Source organism: Oenanthe melanoleuca, chromosome 3 (assembly GCF_029582105.1).
Source record: "Oenanthe melanoleuca isolate GR-GAL-2019-014 chromosome 3, OMel1.0, whole genome shotgun sequence".
Classification (NCBI taxonomy): Eukaryota; Metazoa; Chordata; class Aves; order Passeriformes; family Muscicapidae; genus Oenanthe; species Oenanthe melanoleuca.
This window is the reverse complement of record NC_079336.1, coordinates 95,591,521-95,616,880: the sequence shown is the minus strand read 5'-3', so window position 1 is coordinate 95,616,880 and position 25,360 is coordinate 95,591,521. Positions and strand designations below refer to the sequence as shown.

At 37.0% G+C, this 25,360-nt stretch overlaps 1 protein-coding gene across 13 annotated transcripts in view; it reads left to right on the top strand.

The window, feature by feature from the left end:
- The window catches only part of NRXN1 (neurexin 1), a 668,503-nt gene extending 643,609 nt beyond the window's left edge, over positions 1–24,894 (top strand). For 7 of the 13 annotated variants that reach the window (XM_056487058.1, XM_056487056.1, XM_056487055.1 and 4 more), the window contains 2 exons: positions 6,391–6,478; positions 21,631–24,894. In XM_056487058.1, coding sequence (XP_056343033.1) covers positions 6,391–6,478; positions 21,631–21,938 — 396 coding nt within the window. In that variant the 3' untranslated portion in view covers positions 21,939–24,894. The remainder of the gene's footprint in view (positions 1–6,390; positions 6,479–21,630) is intronic. The other 6 variants (XM_056487060.1, XM_056487057.1, XM_056487054.1 and 3 more) reach the window with 1 other exon arrangement.
- The last annotated feature ends 466 nt before the right edge of the window (positions 24,895–25,360 follow it).

Below are 25,360 nucleotides of genomic sequence, written 5' to 3'. Positions count from 1 at the left end.
AGAATAACTTATTAATCAAGTCTTTTGCTTTCTCCCAGCATCAAACATGGACAATTCAAGAAATAACATGGTACCACTAATTAGATCAGAGCCCGTTTTGAGAAAATGTTTAAATTTTCACTTACTGTATTTTCACATTACAGGATAATAAAATGTCAGCAGCTAGCACAAGATTTAATAAATATTGTGCATGTGCTTGAAATATTAGCCTTTTAATACCCATGCCCAGAAAAAATGCTTTTCAGTAGCATAGTACTTAGAAAATACTTTTTGGATGTGGGTGGATGAGCAGTAATTGATGCACATGTACCTGTTTGACCTATTGCAGGTTAAATGCAACATTCAAGGCATTTGTCTAAACAGCAAATCATCTAGAGCAGGTATTACTGTTACATCACTCTTGTCTCTTTCCCAGCAAACTGCCTCATTCAGGGGGAGGTTACTAGCACTGGATGAGGAGTACACCTGATTAATGTGACATATTCGAGTTTCTTTCCACAACTGTCTCAATAACCTGTCACAAAGATCTGTTCCATATACTGAGAATTAAATTCAAATTATGCAGTCCTGGCTAGAAAATTGTGCAGTTAATCCCATTCTGAAAAATGGAATCTGAGTTTTTCCACGTGAAGACTTTTGTGATTTTTTTGTACCCTGTTGGCTTCTGCCAGCACACTCATTGATTTAGGTTACTTTACTCCTCCATTTAAAGGGGAAAAGGGGTATATGCAAGGGATTAGTTTTTGGGAAAGTCCCTCTCTGTCTCAGAAATTAATGTGTCCAGTACAAAAGGACTGCTCTAAGCTCCTTTATGTGGATGCAGGAACCATATTTTTCAAGGGAAGTTTGCCACAGCTAATGAAGAAGACAGTACTGTTTATCTGTTGGATTTCCAAAACCTTTGTTTATACCATGGCTGCAGCTATACAGGCTTCTGCTAAATTGAAGCAGACCTTTAAGTTTAAAAATCATTTGTAGCTGATTCTCTCTGAACTAAATCTCAATTTGAATAAGCTTTGTTTTCAGGAGGAAAAATAAAGCAAGCAGACATGATAATTAAGCATTACAGAAAAGGGGGAAAGGAGAATTAGAGGTTTAATTTCCTTGTCCTACATCTGAAAGTATGTTTTCTGACAGTCATTTGCTAACAGTTATTGGATTCATACCCATTAATCTTCACATAATTGTGTCTCTTGCTATCAATTCCCTTGTACCCTGGCCGTCCCTTTTGCCACTTCATCTCTTTTGCTTCCATGACCTCACCAATAATTTTTCACTTCCTTTGTTACTTCCCTTCCTAATACAACCATGCTCCATCTTCCCATGCCTTGACCATGCCCTCCACCCTAGCCATGGGTGCTGCCTGCCTCTCTCTGTGCCTCCCTGCCTGTCTTCATCCCAGCAGACAGTTCCAAACACGTGGAGTTTCCTCGGAGAGGCTTTGCAGCCTCGGCAGTGCTCGCCAGGCACCATCTGTTCCCAGCATCTCCTTGGCCAGCCACAGGCTCCTGCCTGGCTTTCCTGTGCCTGCTTTCTTTCTGACCTTCCTTCCTGCTCTATGGGAGCATAATTTTGGGAAACGTGCTAGATCAGAGCCTGTGTAACCACCAGCGCCTCTCACTAGCATCCTCACCTGACCCTTCTCATCCTCTGCTCCCTCTCCCACTCATTTGTTGTCCAAAATCAAACTCCAAGCTCCTCAGAGCACAACCTTTGCCTTCCAGCTGCCTTTAGCACCAGGCACAACAGCACTGGTCTCTGGTATCATTCAGCTGTGCAAATAAATATGAGTAATTCTGAATTATACAGTTGAAATTCTCATCTAAAATAATTTAAGGAGTAGTCTTAAGGTGCTGTGCTGGTTATAATTCATATAATAATTTAGGACTGCTAGTTTTTAGCTATTGTGTAATTTGGATTTGCTTGCAGCTCTCATTGGATAAAGTATATTATTGAACAAGAAAGGAATAAACTATATTCAGAGTAGCTGTAGGGTGCTATGATTTAAAGGAGAGCTGGTGCAGTACTACAGCAGAAAATATGCAGGATCCATTATACTGTTAATAAATGCACAGCTCAGATTGGTGATTTAATTTTTAGGTCATATTTCTCTCATACCCTCAGGTATAGTAGATTTCATACATAAAAACAGAGTAAGTCAGTCTGTATTTAATCTCAGTCATGAAAAAGAAATGAATAATAATAAAAAATTACTTTTCTGTATTGTTTATTCATTTGCAATTATTTCTTTTAATGACATAGCATTCAAAGAGCACTATTGGAAGGGCACAGCCATATTTTTGGGTACTAGTTTTGAACCAGTGATAGTAACCTTTGAGGCAGCTTGATATTTATCCATAGCTACAGACTGTCACTGTATTTAAGCCATGACTACAGCATCATTTTTTCATCTAGCCAGGAGCATTCTTGAAATAGTCACCATTTCCTTCCTCAGGCAAGCTGGCAGATTGGTGATATTTTAAACTGTCTCTTGGCTGAGAGACAAATCCTTATTTCTTTAGTTTTGCAAGCAGACATAGCTGATGTAAGCAAGACCTATTCCTACAGGGGCCACACCCCTGAGTAGTTGTCAGAACCAACCTTCTGCAATGACTTCTAGTTTTACTAAATGTGGGATTTTTTGTCTTTATATTTTATTGCCATGTTAATTGTAAGCTTTTTTGTTGTGTTTACAGATGTCCAACTTTTTGAGAGCCCACATTTTGCAATGGACTGCATTTTAAATTGTACAGTCATAGCTGCAAATTGAATCTGAAAAAATCTCTGAAAACACACAAAGAAAAGAAGAAGCAATTAAAAAAAATCTGACATTTTGCCCTGTACACCTGCTATTTTAATTTTTTTTTAATTTCTTACAACTGGAGCATCACCTCTTAAATGAATTTGAACAACTCACCCAAGAGACATTCTAATCCAATTGTGTATGATGATGATACCAGTTGGATGTTATCCTATTAGGCATTCGCTGTAAATAAGGGATTTTCCACTGACTTTTAAATCCTTGATTAATGAGAATGCTTGAAGCAGTGTCCTGTAAATTAGCCATAGTGCAAGGAACAATGGCAATTCACTTAGGAGAACTGATTTGTTTTAAATCTTCCCATCCAAATTAAAAAGCATGAGGAAAAGATAATGTCAAGTAAGTAAAACACATTACTCTATCTTGCATTATTGATCTACACCCCATGGCTGTCTGACACCCTCAGGTCTAAATTCTGCTCTGTATTCAGGTTAATTCCCATCAGCCAGAGCTCTTCTGGAGAAAAAAACTCCAGAAAGTAACCGATCCACAGTATTTAATTTATGTATTCTTTATATTCTCTAGTGTTCTAGTTAATTCTGAGTCCTGTTTTGAATTCTGTCAGGCAGACCAATGGTTTTCATTTGTAGTTTGGTCACTGCCATCTCACTTGCCTTTCACAACTCCTTTTCCTTTTTTTTTTCCTAATAAAAATATGTATGAGTAGCAGCAAAGGTGTATTTGGGTTTGAGGAAAGGGCAGAAGAGGAGCAGGTTATGACATATCTTTTAATTGATACTTGAATTCTTCCTCGCATATTTTTCTGAAGAAAAAACACTTTTCACATCATCTTATCACTTTGCTTCTTATTCAACTACTGATACTTGATTTATTGCTTGCAAGAAAGTTAGTTTTATAGCAAGTATTGACTTTGAAATACACATGACTTCCTTTAATATGTTGAGACATTAATGAGATCTTTCTCGACATTCTATGTTGGCATTTATTTAAGGTATTATTCATTTCTGTGCCCATAATATGCATGTATTTTTATCATTCAAGAACAACCCTTTCTTCTTGTAGAAGTATAAATGCTCATTCTATAGATTGGAATTAATGTCACTTTATAAAGACAGTTTTGACACTCTCTTATAAGTAGCTGAGTAAAGTATGTCTCAGACATTAAGATACTTAAAGTGTATTATTTTTCTGGTGATTTTGAATTTTGAATGTACAGCAAATTGTACAAAGCAGAGCTACCTAAAGCCTTACCATGCTGCCCTATATCAAGAGTAATCAGAGAGACTGTAATAATCCCATAAATCTGTCTGATAATTTCTTTTTGGGTCGCTCAAGTGACTCATCTGTGCATTAGGGGTGCCAAAGCACCACTAATGAAAATTCCAATTAGAGCAGTAGGTCTGAGACCATTTCTTGCTGTGACTATTGGGTATGCATGTGATCCTCTGTTTAATGGTACTTGCCTAGAGTTCCTCAGTTATCCATTGATAAACATTCAGAATTCTGGGTACAGGTCATAAAAGTATTGTCTTGTCCAGTGTTGCGGGCAAAAGGAAAAATTTGACACTGTGGCTTTCACAAATTGAAACCTTTTGGAAGATGCATGGTACTTTATGCACTTATTGTTATGTTTTTATACTTAATGCTTGTGGAGTTTACAGTCCAGAGATATTTTCTTATGGTCAGGCTTCTTTGGTTACTTGGTTATTTTTCCTTTATATTTATATTATAAAAAAAAAAAAGGCAGTTTTCCTCAAAGAGAGTAAGATACTGGTTTTCAAACTTAAATGGTAATCTGGGGAAAAGAAATAAACATTGGAAATTCAAGATGTTTGCCGCTGGTTTTTGTTCCAGCTTTGGTTTTCTACATGGTAGAAAGAAGAGACAACTGGAAAGATTTTTTTGGGTGTTTTTTAAATTCTGCAAATCTGCCAAATAATTTTGGTGGTATTTCAGTTTGCAGTTGTTTCCTCTAGCTACAAATTTTCCCAGCTATAAGATAATTTTTGTGATGATGGCATCCAAACATAGCTGTTGTCTATAGTCTTTTTGATTACCTTCAGCAAGTTGTTTCATTCTGTTATGCCTCAGTCTTTTGCCTCTGAAATACATTATTATTATTATGGGCTTTTCTTTGTTATGCCTCACATATTAATGAATGTATTCCTGTATCACTTTCCTACTTCAGAGAAGTGCTGAAAGCTTATATTCATTAATATTCTTGAAGCATGACAAAGTAAAGCCTATTACTGTAATATGCTTCACTTTAAAACTCTGGTTAGAATAATAATGATAAACAACATTGGTGAGCCTTTGGCCCTGCTGCACAGATATAAAATTTTTACATCTTCAGATTTAAACTGATGAAGGAAAACTTTCATGTGTTTTATGTCCCGTGGAGAGATGAAGAAAGTTTCACATGCACTGAAATGGTTGTTGGCATATTTATCATATGGGAATCCAAGAATGGCTTTCTGCCTGCTATATCCTTAGCCTCCTGTTTGAATATGATGTAGTATTTTATTCTCTCTGTGTATTTCCTTCAGTGAGGTGAGCAGAAGTTTGAAATGGACAATTATGAAGTGCTTTGCCCATAGGAAAGGTGTCTTCCTAACCTCTTTAGTAATTTCTTGAGAAATGGCCAGGTGCATGACAGCTTATATTTCCATGCTATTATTTCCTTGAATTACTGTAGACATTATTATTATATTTCTAAATGACTGTTCTCAGAGGTAGCTTGAAAAGATATCAATTTTTTCACGTTGACTGATTGATTGCCTCAGTGTTTCATTAAATATCTCCTTGTTCTTACACTGTAAGAGGCAGTTCTTTTTTTAACTTTTATGGTGTGTTATACTATACATCCACTGGTTTGTCACCTTTGTCTTGATTTATATAATTTCTTTATACAAAAAGTTGTCCAAATACGTTTTGGCCCTGGGACCTAAACAAAGCACTCACACAATACTTCACTTTTTTAAGAAAATAAGATATTTTCACTTATTTAAGAAAATGCCATAAAAACTTCTAGCATATACATATTTATTATTGTTTTCTTTTCTTGACTTTCTTTTCGTTAAATAGTTTTCAGCTCAGTGAGACATGTTTTCTTTTTGTCATTTTTATTTTTTTGGCTCCATCTGAGAAAGCAAGTGAAGTTAATGGAGAAATCACTACATTTACAATAGTTTTTAACAGCTGCACTGCAGGCAGTTCATTATTTTGACTTGTTTTTTAATGCCCTCAGTGTTCTCAGTAATATTATGGTAGAGATATTGGAGATAAAGAGGGAAGACCAGCAGCCTCAATATACATACTCTGTCCTTCTACTTTCTGTCCTTATTACAAAAAAAAAAAATATTAAAATGTGTAAACACCCACACTGGATATCTAACACAGTTCTAAATCCTGACAAGTGCAAATTGAAAAGCCAAGTCCCATTAATAGAGAGTTGGAGAGTGTCACTGCACCCTTACACTTTAAGTCTGGAATGCTCTGGGCCTCGTATGAATTTAAAAAAAAAAGAAAAAAGAAGACATGCTGGTGAGAATCTTATAACATATTCAGTCAATTCAAGTACATCTATTTGACTCTTATTTTCTTTGCAGACTACAGATGACATCCTGGTGGCCTCGGCTGAATGTCCTAGCGATGACGAGGACATCGATCCCTGTGAGCCGAGCTCAGGTGGGTTAGGTTAGTCAACTTTTTTTATTACTTTCTTTTCTTTCATATTTGCATGCTCCAGTCCCCCAGAGTCCCAGCTAGCAGGACAGTCCCTTTGTGCACCACAAAGTGAGGTTGAATTGGGCCCTTTCTTCATATGGTGGTGTTAGCAGAGAGGAAGAATCTGCTCCAAGGCATCAGGTGGGAGCACAAGTCATGATCTGAGCTAACCTGTGGCTTGGCTGAGGACCTGAGGATGGACTAGGAAGGGCATTCTAGGGCCCCTGCAACTATGTTGTGATGAAGGAGGTACAGCTTCATTTAGCAGGAAAGTGTTGCTATTGTTTGTGCCTTAAAAATCACCCTTAATAAGATAAAAGTATCATGTTTTTTATGTTCTGGAAGCATAGAATGATCTAGGTTGGAAACTACCTTAAAGATCATCTAGTTCCTATCTCCCATACATAGTCAGGGACACTTTTCACCAGACCAGTTTGCTCAAAACTCCATTCAACCTGGCCTTGAACAATTCCAGGGATAAGGCATCCACCGCTCCTCTGGGCTACCAGTGCTTCACCACCCTCACAGGGAAGAATCTTTTCCTAATATCTAATCTGAACCTAGTGTCTTTCAGCTTGAATCAATTTCCCCCTTATCCTGTCACTACAGCTCTTATAAAATGTCCCTTTCTGTTTTTCTTATGGGCTGCCTTCATACACTGGAAGGTAGAATTGAATTAATTTTTAATTACTATTAGTGGTATGAAATTTTGTGTAGATAGATAAAACTTGAAGACATAGAAGACAACAATTTCAAATTGTTTTATGTTTTTTTTTTCCAAGCCATTCCTATTCAGCGTATGTTTTAGTTGTAACAAGAAACAAGATATTTTGACATTCTAGCATTTTCTGTGCAAAAAAACTTGATGGTGTTTTGGCTATGTCTTCCCTACTCCACTGAATAGTGGAGATTTGGTAATAATTCTTCTCTATGAAATAATGGAAAGATTTGGGTTGGAAGAGGTCTATATCTCGTTCCAAACCCCTGCCATGATCAGGGACACCTTGCACTAGACCTAGTTGCTCAAAATCCCATCCAGCCTGGCCTTGGATACTTCAGGGGATGGAACACCCACAGCTTCTCTGGGCAATCTGTTCCAAAGGTTCAAGTATACTCAGTTATGGTCAGGTAAATACTATATACCATCTCTAAAAATCCCAACATTTATCACTGAAGTGAAAGGGCTGCAAAACTTTCAGTCTGAAAAAGTGTGTTACTCTATATCTTTTAAAAAAAAAATCCTAAATAGTCCAATTAACTATTCCTATTTCCTTGTTGGTTTGGTTTAGGTTTTATATTTCCTGAGTGAACAGCTCGTGGTACCATATAGATAAATCTCAATTTTCCTTAGAATTTTCCCCAGAATTCCCTTGAATTCTGTGCTGTTTGGTAGCATGCCCACTGCTAGTTGTCTGAGGTAATTTGGCAATCTTTGGTACTTGCTAATTCACTTAATAGTAAAAAAATTAGGATCTATTTGTTGAGCAGTAACATATTTAGCTCAAGTAGAAACCAGTTTAATTTGAAATTCATATATTAATAGCAAATAGCAACTAAGAGCCATCTTAGAATGATGCCAAAATCTGGGGCAGGAGAAATGTCTACATAGCCCTAAGACAAATGAAATTTTTCTTCATATGCAAATGCGTGGTTCCTATTTTAAGACACAGAGCTTGATACCCACATGCAAAAATTATTTACTTAAGCTGAAGGAAATGCAGAGACATTTATGACTTGTCTCAATGGCTGTCCAGCATGTGCTCTTCCAGGAACCAATTTACAGATTTGATGGCGATACTGCAGAATTCTTTTTTCACTTTCCAATTAAAGGATTTCAGAGTAATTTTCAAAATTTCAAGAAATTGAATGATTGTTCTTAAAACTGAGTACAACAGGTACACTCATACAGTTTTGTGCCTCTCAGGGAGATATTTCACTCACAGAAGTCTCAAACGTTATGATCAAGATATTCAGGAATTTTGTTTCCTGCTCCTTCATTCTCATTTACAAATTCTTGAGTTTAGCAAGTTTAGTGTCCTGTCCAGTATGAGTTAGTGCAGTAGCTCATATGGCTTTGAGCTCTTTTATGCCAGTTGTTTCCTTGCTTTACTTAATTCAGGCAGCGCTGTTCAGTAAATTGACATTTAGAGGAGTGTTATTTTATTTTATAAGGTGATTTTAAAGGAATATATTACTTACATAGCACTAAATAAGTTTCCAAATCATCTGGGAATGCAGCTTTGGTATTAAAGCTGTATTCGTATTTTCTCAGGCTTACAGCTCACTGAAAGCCAATGAAATTTCAGAATAATTCTTCTCTGAGGTAGTTTGAGCTCTGGGGCTGCAGTGTTTGGTAGTTCTGAGCCATGCAGAGTCATTTAGCTCGTGGGTGCAAGAATGGGAGAGGTGAAATGAAACTTTCTGACAGCTTATTGTTTCTGTCCAAACTATAGTTCAGGAGAAGGATGAGGATGTTAATCTTTCAGCAAAAAATTTCCATTAGCTTTACATGCTGGTGTTCAGCTTTGCTGTTTTAGCTTAGTATTCATCACACAGCTACATTTCTCATTTTTGTTTATTTGAGAATGGTTTTACTGTCTCATTTGTCAGATCCCAACTGCTACTGCTTTTTTATTTTTTTAAACTGTGGATTGGCACAGGAATTATGTTCTGCATAATCCAAATTGTCTGGATCATTTTATCTGTCATTCTTCTCATCAAAATGTCACTCGTCCTCCCACTCTCAACTTTTAAAAGCTGTTAATTTGCCTTCATTGGCCTTGTCCTTTTATCATACTTGGAACTACCTGAACCAAAGGGGTTACTGAAGCTGTAACTTCTGGCACATCAGTATCTCTGTAAGGTTTTTTAGTCTTAGTGTTATGAATAACCTTTCTCCATGAATAGTCAGGTAGGCATTGCTCAATCTCCGTAATACTGTGGTCTTCATGTGGATTTGAGCCACTCCTAACAGTAGGCTGGAATTCAAGGAGAGAAACACAATATTGTTGGCAGTGAGTGGCTGTTTCTCTTTTCATTTGGAATAGGAGACGCAGAAGGATATGTCCCTCTATTTAAATTGTCCCCATGGTTCAGTCCAGCTTTTTCTGCTTAACCCTTTTTGCAAACCAGATTGGCTTCTCCACAGCTACTCCTCAACATCCTCACTAATGGTGGTGAGACTTGTGTATCCTAACAATTCTACAAGGTTGAATATATGATGGTTAGGGCAGTTTTATGTTTTTGCTTCAGAGGCTGTAGTCTGGGATCCTTCAGCAAAGGAATCCAGCTCATGGCAAGAGATGATGGGCTCAGAGCTGTGTGGTCAAACACTTCTCTACCAAGAATTCAATCAAGAGATGGCCAAAGCCCCTGCAGTTTTATTAACAGAGCCATTAATATTAACTGAATATTTCTGTGATTGGCAGAGACATAACTCACTATTTCCATGATAATTGCCCATAATATACCTATTTCTAACCAAAATTCTCAGCTCCAATTGAGAACCTATTCAACGATGTTTCGAATATGGTATGCCTATATCTCAAAAAATACTGCTTATGCAGATTTTACTAATTAGTGAGATTTATGCATAAAATAGGGCTTTTTTTCCTAGTACAAACATGTTGCAGTTTGTAGTGGCTAACAAGTCCCACTCTGCCACCACCAGCTTTGCTTTCTGTGCACCTGTCTGCTAAATAATAAATGGAGAGATGCAATTTGCCACAAATTTCATATAGGACATAAAAATGTAAACCTGATTAGGAGCTGCTGAGCAGCAATCCCATCATCTTGTCTGGAACATAAAGTCACAAAAATTATAATTGCAGATTTCATTGTGGTATACAGACTGCTAAATGTGCCATAATTGGATGAAGTCATAACAAATTTATTAGCATGCAAAACTTAGTCAACATATTTTTTTTGTGTTATGTTTTGTGTAGTAAGGCAACAAGTATTGCTTTCACAGTCTCTCCACCTTCCCTTAAATACCAATAACAACATGAAGATTGAGGATGATGATAATAATAATGATAAAAAAAGTAGTTTATATGTCCTCAGTTTAATGTCATGAAGGAAATAATAAAACCTTTTCACTTTGCAGACAAGTTGCAAAAAATTTTAGTGGTAACCTATCCAAAAAAAAAGAACCTTGGACAATTTACTGATTTTACATGAAGAGCTATAAAACTGCAGCTGGACAAATTGCCATTCTGCACATCAGGACTGCTGTTCCAGCTGTTGCTGAACTCTGTAGAGAGCTCTGATTTCTGCTGGGTTTCAGTGAGCATTTGTGCTACACAGCTTATTTGTTCCAGTTACTCTGGGCTGGTATTTTATTTGTTAGCTATTATCTAACCACTTCTGTAGCTATTGAAATGTTCCAAAAGGCAGAGAGGTCTGAGCTGGGTGAAATGAAGTGAAATCACTGTGTTTAATGGCAGGGAACTCTCAACCAGGAAAAAAGTCTTACTGTTTTAGACAAACACACAGTTCCTTCTCTGCAAATGAATTTTAAATTTTGCACAAATCTTTCTCAAATTTGTGACTTGACAGAGGTTTACTCTCGCAATTAGGTTGAAAACTTCTCCTGGGATAAGTAGAGGTTTTGGTGGCCTTAATGCCAGAATATTCACTGGTCTTGGAAATTTTAGCAGAGATTAACCTTCAAAGTGAAAGAGGGGTTTTTCTTCAGGTTCAAACAAGTGTCTTTCAACCAGTGGAACTCCACATGTTGCAACCAAAGAAAATACCTAATCATCTCTTGATTTGTCTGGCAGTTTTGGCTTCCACTTCCCAGGGCAGTGCTTGATTGGTGGCAGATCTTGTCTTTTACCATTCTGTGAATAAAAAGAATAAGAATAATCAGGACAGAGTTCAGTCATGTATTACAGCTGGTAGAACTGGTAAGCTTTCTTAGACCTAATTCTGAATTCAGAGGGATAAATGAAATAATTTATTTTCCTATATTATTAAGTAAGAATGGTTAATAGGATAAACACTTCTGGACTGATCTTTGAGCATGTTTTTAATTTGTCCTACATGTTGCCCAAGCTAATTGCATTGCAGAAAACAACTGGTGACAACCAGAAATCTCCAAAGCGCCAGTTGAGCCTAGAGAGTGAACAAGTCACTGCTGAAGATGACTCTTAGAGAGCAGCCACTGCTTTGGGAAAGGCTTTGTCCTGTGAGCAGAACAGTGTGGGGTTTGCATGCAAACTGCTTCCTGCAATGCACATCCTCTTCTCTGTGCCTCTACATGTTGGACAGATGAGATGGCTCAGAACCCTATATTCTCAGCCACCTTCTGATGGTTTAGGTTTGCTCCCAGCATTGATACCTGTTTTTCTAACAGGCAGAGCTCTGAAATACAGATTGTGAGTGTTTTATGCTCATTACTAAAAGTTTTGCTCTTTTTTCCTGTCACAAATTACTGCACTGTATTCCTGGTGCATCTGGCAGCCAGATAACATTGCAGTAGGAGGTGAAGTGACTCCTATAATTTATACATCACTGCAAGTGCCCTATTTAATGCTCTTCATGGAATTCATTGTGCAAGAAGCTGAAACAAAGAAAAATAAAATTACATTTAGTTCATAGGGCTACTGTATTCATTATGGCTTGAGACATAAAGGGAATATTTGTGCCTCAGTCCAATTATCCTGTAGTTCTATATGCATTTCCAGGACCAGAAAGATCACTGGGTTGTCTTGAATCAGACTTTTAAAGTGTTTAGCTTCAATACACATAGACATCTCTATATAAGCTACTACAGGGTGAAAACTATGCTTTATTTACAAACTTTCCAAGTGTTTGCACTTACTATGGCTAAGCATAAAAAAACTGAGGGGATTAAGGTGCAGCTTAATCTTCCTTCAATTGAAGATAAAATACTTATTAAGCCTTTTTTTTTTTTAATAAATCATAAAGCCTTCTCTAGAGGAACAGAAAGTAAATGCTGCATTTTTCCAAATTATTTTATTGTTAATCGAACTACTTCTTTGTCAACAGGCTGAGGTCCTAGTGCTTGTCACAGTGAATTATAAATATGACATTTCCAATTTGAATTTGATCAAATAGTTTTTTCCCCAAATGAACTAAAGAAATGAGGTAAAAAAATCATGATTAATCCATTGTGCCAATACCAACCTCTACTCTTTGTCAGCCATGCCACTGAGACTTGGGAATACTGAGTAGAACTGGAGATTTCTAGCCAGTCCTTAGGATTCTTATACATTCCCAGCTTCAGATGGAAGAATATAGATGGATACTGGGGAGCTGGCTTTTTTCCTGCACTCAGTGGCTTTCTAGCAGTGCAATACCAGCAGCTCAGCTGTGGCTGGTAAGAAATATTGACATCAGGCTGCTATGAATCACACAAGGCTCTCTGTTAACTCGCTCCGCTGGCTCGTAAATGATGAACGGTTTTCCTTGGGTGTGAACTTTGAGGGTGCATTCATATTGCACACATATCCTTGCAAAAGATGGGTCTTCTCACTTCTATAAAATGTAGAAGAATGATATAAGAGTGGCTGCTGTGGTTTAATCCCAGCTAGCAAAGATTCACAGTGCAAAAACTGAGGTTATTGTTTGTGTGGAAGCACCTAAATCTTTATTTCATGCCTCAGACATATGCAGACAACACAGAAAAGCAACTCTTGTGCAAAGAAATTTACTAAGTGACAGTTGTTAGTCCTGCTGTTACATGTTCAGTGGTTTGGAGTTAGACATCTCCAAAGAATAGACAAAACTAAGTGGCAATGTTTCAAGTAGTTTCAAGAAATATACTCTCTATGAACAATAATTCAAGAAAAATGGGCACATTACTCAATGCACGTGAAGGAGTGTCCAAAGAAAGAAGCTTCTATTCTCTCTCTTTCTTTTAAAGATGTAAAAGACAGCTAGTGAGTCAGTTCTGAAGGTATTTACAGGCAAAGCTGAACAAGATGTTGCTGCAGGACTGGGGTGCATACATAGAGAAGCAAACCAGGCCCTCCACATCACTTATTCACAAATCCACTGACTTCAGAGGAATTCCTAAGATTTTTCAGTGCTAAGAAATTCCCTAGACATTTCAGTGAGATGTCCATGAATATCATGTCCTTTTATTCAAGTTAATTGCAGGCTTACGTTCCTGAAAAATTTACAGGAAAAACTGTTGCTTGCATATGAGCAGTTGCTTGACCTATTCTTTTTGATATTCCCAAAAAAAGAAGCTGTCTTACAGATACTGCATGGACCTTAAAAATTAATTGGCTGTGAATTGTCTATGTCAATGCCCTCTTCAATAAAGCAGACATGGTTTTCAAGCCTGGTATTCAAGATTTTCAGTAATAAAACACATGAAGCTACAGTGGCCATGCATGTATCATTAGTAAATGATAATAGGTTCTAGGCAGTTCTAAATCTTTGGTACTCTTTGTTGTTAGCCACAAAAATAAAGATGTGTGTTCTTTGACAGCCTCCATTATGAGAAGTTTCCACCATTTCCAAAAAAGGTGTAGATTTTTTAAATCTGGAACCAAAGAGTCGCTGAACTAAAAAACAGCCTGTAAAACACATCATATTTACTGAAAACAATGATATAAGACCAAATATAGATTATGTGGACTATCAAAAACACAGGTGAACTTTACACTCTGGGTGAAAAATGCAGAAAATAAGTAAGATTGTTAATTGAAAAAGTGAAGTTTTCAGAAACAGGCAAGTAATATACTGACTAGACTGAGACTCTTTTTTCTAATTTGATGAGGAATTTTGGAAAGGCAGAGGATTTACTTACACAAGGATGAGGTAAAGAGAGATGATTGAATCTGGAAGGAGCTCCCTTCATTTTCATGTCAATCTGCTTAAAAACCCTAAATTAAAGTGCATCATCCTAAAAATACATCCTTAAAATCAAGTTTAAACTTAGGCTCAAGAATGCACATAGACTGTTGAATAAATAAATGAGTTCTAGTTTCTTTGAAATTAGACTCTGTGTTAGTGGTGCCTTGATTGATGCAACCTCATTGTTTTCCTTGAGCTCTACTTCATTTTGGTTTAATTTGCTACATCTCATGCATATATTTTCTTGCATACTGTGGACACTGTATTGAAACTGCTTCTTGTAGCTTCATAATGCATATGCATTGAATTTCTTCTTTTGGTGAAGGAAACCCACTTTTCCTCAGGACTATTTTTCATCCTTGTTTTAATGAAAAAGGTAGAAGAAGAAGGGACAGTATTTTGCAAAGGTGGGAGAAGGTTTATAGCCAAAATACTGGCCTGAATTAGCATTGTATTGCACAGTTTCTGTGCCAAGGCTTTCTCTGACCAAACTTGAGCAATGAGATGTTAAACCAGGTCTTTCAAATTCTATAGGAAATTTCCAATAGCTGATAAATTCAATTAATATGATGTTCTAGAGTAGTTTGTGACTGCCTGCAGCAGGTTCTCAAACCAGCAACCATCATACAAGGCTGCTGGCAGAACTGGGTGACCTCTTTGCCAGACAAGGGAAACAAGAACAAATTGTAAACTTCTTGCTGGTGTTTTCTAGCAGTCAGTACATTAGCTCTTGCCCACCTAGTACTAAGGATGCTGCTGCTAATTTTCAACTCCTTGCTCACAGCTAATTTAAACCTGTGCAGAAGCACTGGGGTATTGTAGTGTGTGAGAGGTGTAATTTGACAGCCTGCAAAGTGGCAGGTGAATGCTGACAAATTTGAGAACTAGGTATTCTCCAAGGATGTTGCTCATAAATGGAAGCAGAAAAAATTCAAGGCAGAAGTAACCTATAATGAGGGTGAATGTACCTGAAATAGTCTAACCTTAGGCTATCTCCTTCTGACTATATAAAGAACTGGATGAAACCTTGTTCTGCTGTGTTGACATGCCAGTCTATGTAGCTTTCAAAACAGCACTTCTGAGGTTGAGGACTATGGTGTAGATCTAGAACTTCAATGGTTTAAATGTGAACTGGCTTAAACAGAAGCTTCAGATCTAGAATACATCTTATGTTGTGAATGTATCCTTTAAAAAGTTTCAGAAAAGGGACAAATGAAAGATGAAAAAAGTGAGAACACAAGAATTATATTCTGAAATGAAACAAAGCTTTATAGATATCTCAAACCTTTTTCCCTTGTGCCAACATCAGAGGCACTAGATTGTTTTACAGACTATGATGAGAGAAGAAAAAAAAAAAAAAAGACAGTCTTATTAATTTTAATAATTTTATCAGGAGAAAAAGAACATTAATTACATCAAATGTAACGTATATCTATCCTGAATTCCATTTGTCTTTCTCTTCCTTCTCCCAGAGAAGCATATATGTTTTAGGCAGTAATAGGATTCAGGCAGAACAAGTTTAGCTGTTGAATCTGAGATTCTGAGGACCAGGAGTAGTTCAGTATTTATAGCAGATGCACTCCCAGTGTGTGTGCAAATATATTCTGGATGTCTTGAAAGCCTGGCCCCTTCTCCCAAGCACATTATCAACTTTGTCAGTAATGGTCTGACTTGATGACAGTATTTGGAACAAATTGAATGCGGTGTGCTTTCAGCTTCAACATTTAAGCCATTTATATATAATGTTCATGGGGTAGACATTTATCTCTTCATCTAGTAGCTGCTTAGTGAAGGAGGAAAATCAGGGAATCACCCACAGTTGTGTCATGAATGTGGGTGTCTGCACCTCCAGCTCATTTCATGAGCAAGAATCATTCCACGCTCTGCAGGCCAAGCCTGCAGATTCCTCACGCTTTACAACTTCAGTTTGGTATTCTGCTGAAAACTGGTTCCTAGATAAGGTGGTTTGGATTTTTTTTTTTTAATGAGATGACAGTGCTAAAAATAGCAAGCAATGAAACCTTGATCTGGCAAAGCTCATAGCAAAACTTTTCCTGAAGTCAGTGGAGCCCAAAGGTCACGGTTTTGGTTCAGTGCAGCCAATCTTACAGCTAGCTGCCACCAAAAATGTATGTTTCCAATGCCCCTGCTCTTTTCTTGCTTTAACCCTGAGTCTTCAGGGAGCAAGAGGGGCAGGCAACTCACTGAGCAAATGATCCCAGTTTAGCTGTCTGAACTGGTGGCCCACTATTGCAGCAGCTTAGAGCTAGCTTGAAAACATGCTGTCAGTAGTGTAATATTTCTGTTTCATCTTCCTTATGTTATCTTATTTGCAAAAGCTTCCCACCCCACCCCACACACACTTAGGAATACTTCAATTTAAAATATAGATCAACTACTGAGTCTGCTAGTCAGTCAAAACTTCTGAAACAAAGTACAAAATTACCAAAGATTCCTCAGGACGTGCACAAAACCAGGAAAATTATTTCACATAGAATATAAAGAAGGAGAGGTACAAAGCTGAATGACAAATATAGAAGTGGTGAGAGATAGGACACCTGAACTGGTAAAAGGAGAAAGAATCCTGTTTGGAGGGAAGGAATAATAAAAGAGAAGCAATGTAACTAAAATGTTAAAAAATATTAATAAAAAGTGTAAGACCACAGGGATGAAGGCTGCTAAAACAATAAGTGATCCAATGGTTTACATTCTCCATTTTGGCTAAAATTAAATTTAGTTTTGTGGGAAATATTTTCACAAAGGCACCTTATAAGACTGAAATATTCCCCTCAGCTCTGCAAAACTCCTAAAGCCCATTGATTTTCTATGGCCCATCAATTGGCACTGTACAGCCAACTAACCTATCTCCCTTCAGATTTACGATGACATTTTAAAAGGTTGAGAAAACAACCTTCCACCTCTCAGCCACAGGGGAAAAAGAAGTTACTTGCAAAACCTGCAGTCCTAAGGAGCTGTAAATGATTTGAAGTCGATATATGATAAATCATTACACTTGGTAATAAGCACTCTGTTCAGTGCAGAGAGAATGTTTAGCTTCTTAGCAAGGCAAGCTTTTTAGCTGTGGATGCTGTTCTACTGCTAGACTATTTTTATAACAATCTAAGTTAGTTGATGTCACTTTAGAGGTATCTTAATGCATTATATCCTGGGTTTGTGCACCAAAGAGTAGAACAGATACCTTAAAATTTTCCTTTAAACACAAATCTACAACAGACTTTCATACTTTTTTTGAAGCTGGGCTGCATTTACCCCAGTTCTGTACAGGAAGTGCTGGGGTTTGTTTTTCAGAGGTATTCGTTGTAAAGAGGTGCTGAAATTGCAGTGAGCTCAGAAACCAGTTCATCAGAACCCAACAATTCTGCAGAAAATCGACCCCAAACAGTTCTACAATGATAGCACACAGAGTGAAAATTAATATGTGTCCTGTAAATAATTGCCTTCATGCCTCATTGCAAATGCAGTAGTTAAACATTTCTGTCTTGTGAATAATTTCCTATTCACAGTTTGTGGGAAGGCATAAATGTAAAGAAAACAGGTTTGGGGTCCTTTTGTAATTTTTTGTTTTGTTTTGTTTTGTTTTTCAGTCTGCTAATTTCAATTCACAAACACCATGGGAACCTGCAATTCCAATTTTCTTTTCACAGTATTAATGAAAACTGGGCACTGAAAATAGTTAGATTTCTTTCTCTCTAAATTTTAAACCACTTAGAAATACAGTCATGAATAATAACTTTCTAATCCACTATTACACGATGTAAAACTATGCTCAATTGCTATTATTTCATGCAAAAATTTTCATAAGTGGTAGAAGAGGTTTTTAGAACTCAGTTTTTTCTAAGCTGGTCTTTGAGGCAGTACAAAAATGCTGGTTGTGGGCTGTTGAGTGGAAGAGCTGTGCATCAGAGAAGTTGTTTAAAGAAGGAATCCTTGCACCCCAAGGTGACAATCAATTCCTCTCACTGTTATGGCGAGGTTTGAGCATATTTAGTGCCTTTATGATTTTGTCTTTTTCTTAATCAAGCCAACCTCAATTTATTGTTTTAACAAATAGATAGTTTTAGAGTTTGGTTTTTGGGTATATTTTTGAGGCAATTGTTTACTCTTAAAAATCAGATTAATTTTTATGTCATTTAATCTTAACATACTCCAATAAGATATTTCAGTTCTCATTTAGAGTGAGATGTCTAGGATGAAGCTGATATCTTTTTCATGCTGCAGACACTACAAGTGACTGCAGCTGAGTAGCAGACAAGGTTACCTGAAGATCTCTGCTGCTGTGCCAGGAGCCAATGGCTCTGCCTGGTCCAGCTACCAAGATGCTGGGAAGAAAAGTGCATCCAGTGTTTCCCAAAGAGTTGGGAAGCAAAGAGCACAATTGCTGTAAATTTATAATCTTTGTTTGCTCTCCACTGAGATCATCTTCCATCCCTTGCAATAGCTCCTGTCTTGCAGGGGGAAAAGATACAGGTAAATTCCCCTTGGAACTGAATCTCAGTCAAACAAAGGTAGTGCTCAAATAGAAGGCAGCTGTTTCAGCAATGTTATGGATGTGGATTGATTTATTTATAAAGATTTCAGAAGAAATTGAAGCTTGCTTTTTTCCAGTGGCCCTATTCTCCCTGTCCTCAGAATAGGACTCTTGCTCTGGTGTGTACTCCATTAGCTGTTCCTATCTAAAGTGCTCACAGAAAAACCTATATACTTTATAAAACTTTTCTATTTCCTCCTCCTTCATTTGTCTGAAAAGGCCCTGCTAGGTAAAAGCATATTTTAATGCAGATGGAACAAAAATAGCAAGTCCTTTTCTTTGCTGAACTACTCCTTTTCCAGAAATCCAAACAAATGCAACAACAGATGCTTTGAGATGTTTAAATAGCATTAATGTAGTGGTTGAATATTTCTCAGAGAGATGGGTTAAATGAGATAATTGGGAAAATATTCTTAAAATAAAAGGAAGCCACCAGGTGAGTGGCATGAATTTCGGTAACATTGGAAAATATACCTTAAATGTTTCCTTTAGGTTGCAATATTAGAATGTTTTTCTCTGAAAGTTAGTTGACAGTATTTGGCCCAAATGTATGTACCTTAAAGAGAAAGAGCAGCTGTTAATCCATCAGGTATTGACAGTGTATTCAGTGGCTTCTGTTATTTCTCAGACAGAAATTAATTTCCTGAAATCACATACAGTAGGATACGACTGTCTCATTTTCATTCACTATGGAAATACTCAGTCTTTGTTCTGCACACAATGCATTGTCTCTTGTAAAACAGTAAATGACACCCTAGGTATAAAAGAATATCCATTTTCTACAATAGCTGCATTAACAAACAGGATCTCAACCAGTCACTGACTCCTTTGGAACAGGGCTCCTTTCTTAGTAGGGTGGCATCTGCCCTGAAATGACAAAAACTTCTTAAAATCTTCAAGGTCTCTTGTGTAGCCACAGAAAGTACCAAGTGCACCAACTCGTAACAAGTAAAAACTTTCAGAAGGATACAAAAAGTTAAAATACTATTTGATATGAGGATTTTTGAATCTTACTGTTTTGCTCTGTTCTTCCAGCCGAACAAAATGTCAGCTTCTTTAAACCTGTTTGAAATAACTGCCAGGAAAAGGTGTTTCAGCAGTAAGAACACAAATCACCAAGAAATAAATGATGAGAAATACCAGCATGGAGAAGGAACTTATTCTTTTGGGGAGTTGTGGCTTTTTTGCTATGTTTGATTATTCATAGGCCAGTTCTAGATATCTGTAGCTGGTGGCTGCTTCCAATTGTGGTTGTCCAAACTTGCTTCAATTTTTTGACCAGGTTTGACAGGTTGGCTGGCTTTACCTTTAATGTAGCATCCTTAAAATCATCATCTTCCTATTATGCCTTTACAGTGCTTAGAAAAGTGACTATGGAGTGTGCTTTTGTGCACTTTGAGCAAGACACTTTTCTAACACACTTCAGTACAGTGCTACCTGTAGGCACACCCTGATAAAGTTACCATTATGAATATATTTTAAAACTAGCATTTAGTACCTTTTGTTAGCATCTATACTTTGCTGATTGAATTTTTAGCCATGTATAATGATTTAAAATGCAGTTTGTCTAGGCCAGCCTGGCTCTCCTGAGCTCAGCCAAGGCTGGCAATGCTGAGGATACACAACCTCCCAGGAGTTTGGAAATGCTGGTGTAATCAGAGGAATACTGCATAAATCCAGATCATTTCATTTTTCTCCATGACATTTGTTAGGTTAGAGAAGATCTAGCTCAGCTATCACCACTTTAAGTGATTCTATACAAAGATCTGCCTCCCCTCCTGCTGCAAAATTCAACAAAGAAAGGAGATCATGGAAAATATAAAAGCACTGTGTGTGCTGTGAGCATTTAAACTAGAAATTCCTCCTGGAATTAGGGTTTCATTCCTCATGGCAAGGGGACCAAATATGCCAGAAAACACAATAGTTCCTATCAAGAATATTTTCCAGTGTGAAGACATAGGTCAGTTCTATTCATATCACAGCTGAAAAGACCAGAGGTGGATTTTTCAGCAGCTGAGTCCTTGTTCTGTGCAATTTGAGAGGTTTTCTTGGGACATAAAGCAATCCTTGAAGGAACATCTGATAATGGTGTCAATGATGAAAAGAGGGAATGGGAGAAATTGAGTGAAAAAGTGCTCTGAAGTGTAGCCATATTCAAGGAGGACTCTGAATTAGAAAATGAGGTAGGTTTGGATAGCTCTCTAAAAGTACTAAGAGTAAATATATTTAATTTCTAAAAAAGAAAAGAAAATATTGGAAGGAAAGGAGAAACTGAGAGGCTTGGTGAGGAAAATGTATAGGAGAGCTGAGGATACCTTATCTGTAGTGAATTTATTGGCTGCTATCAGCCATTTTCTTTTTTTCCTCTCTATTCGTATTAGCATCACTGCCTTCTCAATAAAGAGTGTGGTGTCATATTCCTTACAAAAAGAGAGGGAGAGAGGGAAATCCTTTCCTCTGAGATGTTCATGCCCCTGCATTTAAATTTTGAGACGCCTGTTATTTCAGATTATTTGAGCATTATTTACTTAATAACACACTGGGACAAATTATACCTTTGAAGGCTAGAAGGAGACATTCCTTGCTGTCCTTTCCCTCGTTTAAAAGCCTGAAAAAGGGATGGGCTGCAATCCTGACTGGTTTTGGACTGGCAGAGGGGGGCAGCACGGCCAGGCTGTCCTGGATACACGCTGGTGTGCCAGCTCAACACTGACCTCTCCTTTCTTTCATCCCCCACCCACAGCGAACCCCACCCGGGCAGGAGGAGGACGGGAGTACCCCGGCTCGTCCGAGGTGATCCGCGAGTCCAGCAGCACGACGGGCATGGTGGTGGGGATCGTGGCGGCGGCGGCGCTCTGCATCCTCATCCTCCTGTACGCCATGTACAAGTACAGGAACCGGGACGAGGGCTCCTACCACGTGGACGAGAGCAGAAACTACATCAGTAACTCAGCACAATCCAACGGGGCTGTCATCAAGGAGAAGCAGCCCAACAGCGCTAAAAGTTCCAACAAAAACAAGAAAAATAAGGATAAGGAGTACTATGTCTGATCTCAACATCTAAAAGAACGCTTGTATAGAAATAGTCTTCATTTTATCTGAGACATAATACAAACTTATTTACTTTACTTTTTATGAAGCACATTCAAAAACAAACAAACAAACAGAAAAGACAGGGAATGCAATCAGAAAGGAAAGACTGTTTTTAAAAACAAGCATTTCATGCTCTTGTTTTTCAGAAACAGGAGCTGATAAATTCCCTAACATCCACAGTGTTTTCATTTACTCTGCCTGTCTTTATGTTGCTGGAACGTTTCTGAAAGACAATGATGACACCACGCATTCATAAAGCAAGGAGTATTACTACAACATCGAGGCACAATATGAAAAAAATATCAAATTAAAATAAAAACAAAACAGGAAAAAAAAAAAAAAGGAAAAAGAAGCTACCTATGATTCTGGATTTAGCCAAAGTGCTAGCGCTTTCTTGAGAAGTAAGTTAGTCTTATTGTCAGAGAAGACTGTCATTATATATGGTGACTCAACAAGCAAACATAAAGAGTTTGCCATCTGGTGCAGTGAAGCAGTGATTGGAAACTTGCATTTTGAAACAAAGTGCTGGCTTTTCTGAAGACTTATGTAGAAATACTTTCAAAAAGCCCCTTTCTGGTTGTGAGGAAAATAGTACGGAGGCCTTATTTTCAAAAACAAAAACAAAAATCTGGAATATAAGGCACATTTCCACAAAAAAACAAAAAAAATTTTAAAAAAAGAAAAAAAAAAAGAAAAACAAGAGGGCATAGATGCAATCATTGGGAAATTTTCATGCACGCTTAATATGTTATTACATATGTTTATATAAAAACACATCTATATGTGCTTTCTGGACTGTGATAAGTGATGTTTTATAGCCTGTTGTATAGAAAATGCAAACTATATCTGCTCTTCAGCCATTTTTGGTAAACTCAATGTTATAAGTGTTGCTAGGTATAGAAAGTTTTATGACATCTGGAGCAACAGACATTCTTCAGTTTTTTTGCAGCCATTATAAATTGTCCCAGATTTTTTCCCCTTTTTTTTTTTTTTTAATTTTTAATTTACAGTGTAGTGGTTATACAAAGGGGGATGTGTATGAATGTATATAAGAGTCAGCTAATTTTTTTCTTACCTGTACAGCTCTATTATGTTGCAATTAAGTTTCAGTAGTTTGTATGAAAGAAGTGGACTAGAAAGCAAAAATATATCTCTACTGTAATTTGTCTTCTCCCTCCTATCCCCATCTCTTGCTCCTGATATGCATCAATGAAGTTGATCAGAATGGCCAATTTTCCTAGAAATATACATTCATTAATTAGCTAAATATTTAGTGACTGAAACTGGCCTTTGGCTTCCAGTCAAAGCTTCACTATTGGAGAACACGGTTTGCCTTAAAGAAACCTTGTTCTTAGAAATTACAAGAATGACGAGTGTCTTGAGAATCTTAGGAAGTGTCATATAGTGTTTATCTGGCATTCATATGAAGAACAGCTACTACAGCACAAGGTGGAAAAGATCTAAAAATACCCATTGTAATTATCCAGGCTGATTCTATTGCAGAATTTATCCCTTTCTCCGAAAAGGAAATACTCTTGAGGTGCACGATAGTATTTTTCAATGGTGGGCATTTTGACATATGAAAAAGTATTTTTAGCTAAGTTGATTGCATAGTTCTGCAAGACATCATAACCAGACAGATATAAGTTCATTATGTTTTAAAGTGACACAGCTTATCTTGCATATATAAAACATTAATGCATTTTAGTTAAACACATGAAGTGTAATGCAGTAATTTACATGTTAAGTTTGGAATTTTTTTTCTAGTAATATTTCATTAGTTTCACAGCAATAAATCATAACATAACATATTATTTACACAGAAGTTCAAAGGGAATGCATTAGATAGAAAGAGGGTAGTTCAATAGAAATCAACCAAATCATCAGAAGGCCTCCTGGGAGGGATATGGATATTCACACTTTACAGACAGGAAGGACAAATTTAAAATTAGCTTTAAACAGCAGACACAAAACATTTTGTTGTGTGTCACTCACTGTAGCTGATGAAAAAAGGTTGGGAACTGGTACAGCTATCTATCTGGGAGTCAGAGCACTTTAAAAATACATGTAGCTGACATGAAAACACCTCTCTTGAAGTCTGCCAACCACATCAAGGTGTGCCATGTTGCATTTGTGAAATGACTTTTTATTTTCATTAGCATTTACACAAAAATGAAAAAAAAAAAAAACCCAGAAAAAAACTCACAAAATCCACCTGATGTTCATTTCTTAGATTGTTGTTTACCTGTGGCACTCATAATTTCTCCCACCTTTACAAGACAGCTGTACTCAGGGAATGGCAGGGGCAAGGGTGACTGGAGGTCATTGCTGGAAGCAAGAGACTTCAGCTGGAGGGGGGAAAGAAGTTGAAAGCCAGGTGGTGTTCAGATTTCAGTGCTTGAAGATACCTAGAAGAACAAGAGTAATCTGTTGACAGGAGACTGGACATGACAGAATATGATTTGGGCAAGATGAAACGGTCTTTTCTGCTTGGTGGTGATTGCATTAATGAAATAGCATTGTCAGGATAACTTCCAGGCAGTTAAAGATCAATCTTTAACTAAATCCATGCATCAAAAAAAAAAAAAAAAAAAAAGAAAAAAAAAAGAAAAAAAAAAGAAAATAAAAAAAGATCTGCTACTATTAAAATAAGAAAACACCATTTTAACACTGTTTCTGAAGGTTCTCCTTTTTTCCTCTTTAATTTCATAATTTAACAAAAAAACCCCCAAAAGAACAACAATTATGGATGTATCAGAAATGCCAGCAAGTGGATTTAAAATTCCTTTTTGTTTGAAAGCAGCAGCAACAAACAAACAGACATAAACCAACTACCTAACATAAAATTGGATCCTTTCTCTACAATAACCTAATTTGTTTGACTGAGATGGCTTCATTTCTATGACTGTATTGTGTTGCCTTTTTTAACAAAACACTAAATAACGTGTGAAACTTTCAACCCTAAGACATCAAAGAGAGGCCCAATGCCCCTAACCTTATAGTGCTTTCTGTGATAGATATTTACAATTTTTTTATTTGTTGCAAGGCCAATTTATTCATTATTGGAAATGCTAAGCAAGTGGAATTTACTGTTTTGTTAATAAAAATGTTTCTTAATACAAATGCTGGCTTGTTTCTTCTCTTGCTCTTAGATTGTGAGTGCCTGTTCATCTTGAGGCTGTGAAAATATTGGCAAATTGGTATGAAGTTACAGACATTCATGTCAGGAAAAAGTGACCTCAGAGCTTTTTGTACATTTCAGTGAAAACCTTCTACAAGTCTTGGATTCAACTGGCCCAGTTAGAAATGTATTAATGACATCAATGAATTGGTTTGGTACAGACTTGCTTAATTTGAAATTTTCTAGTATTTTTTTCTTT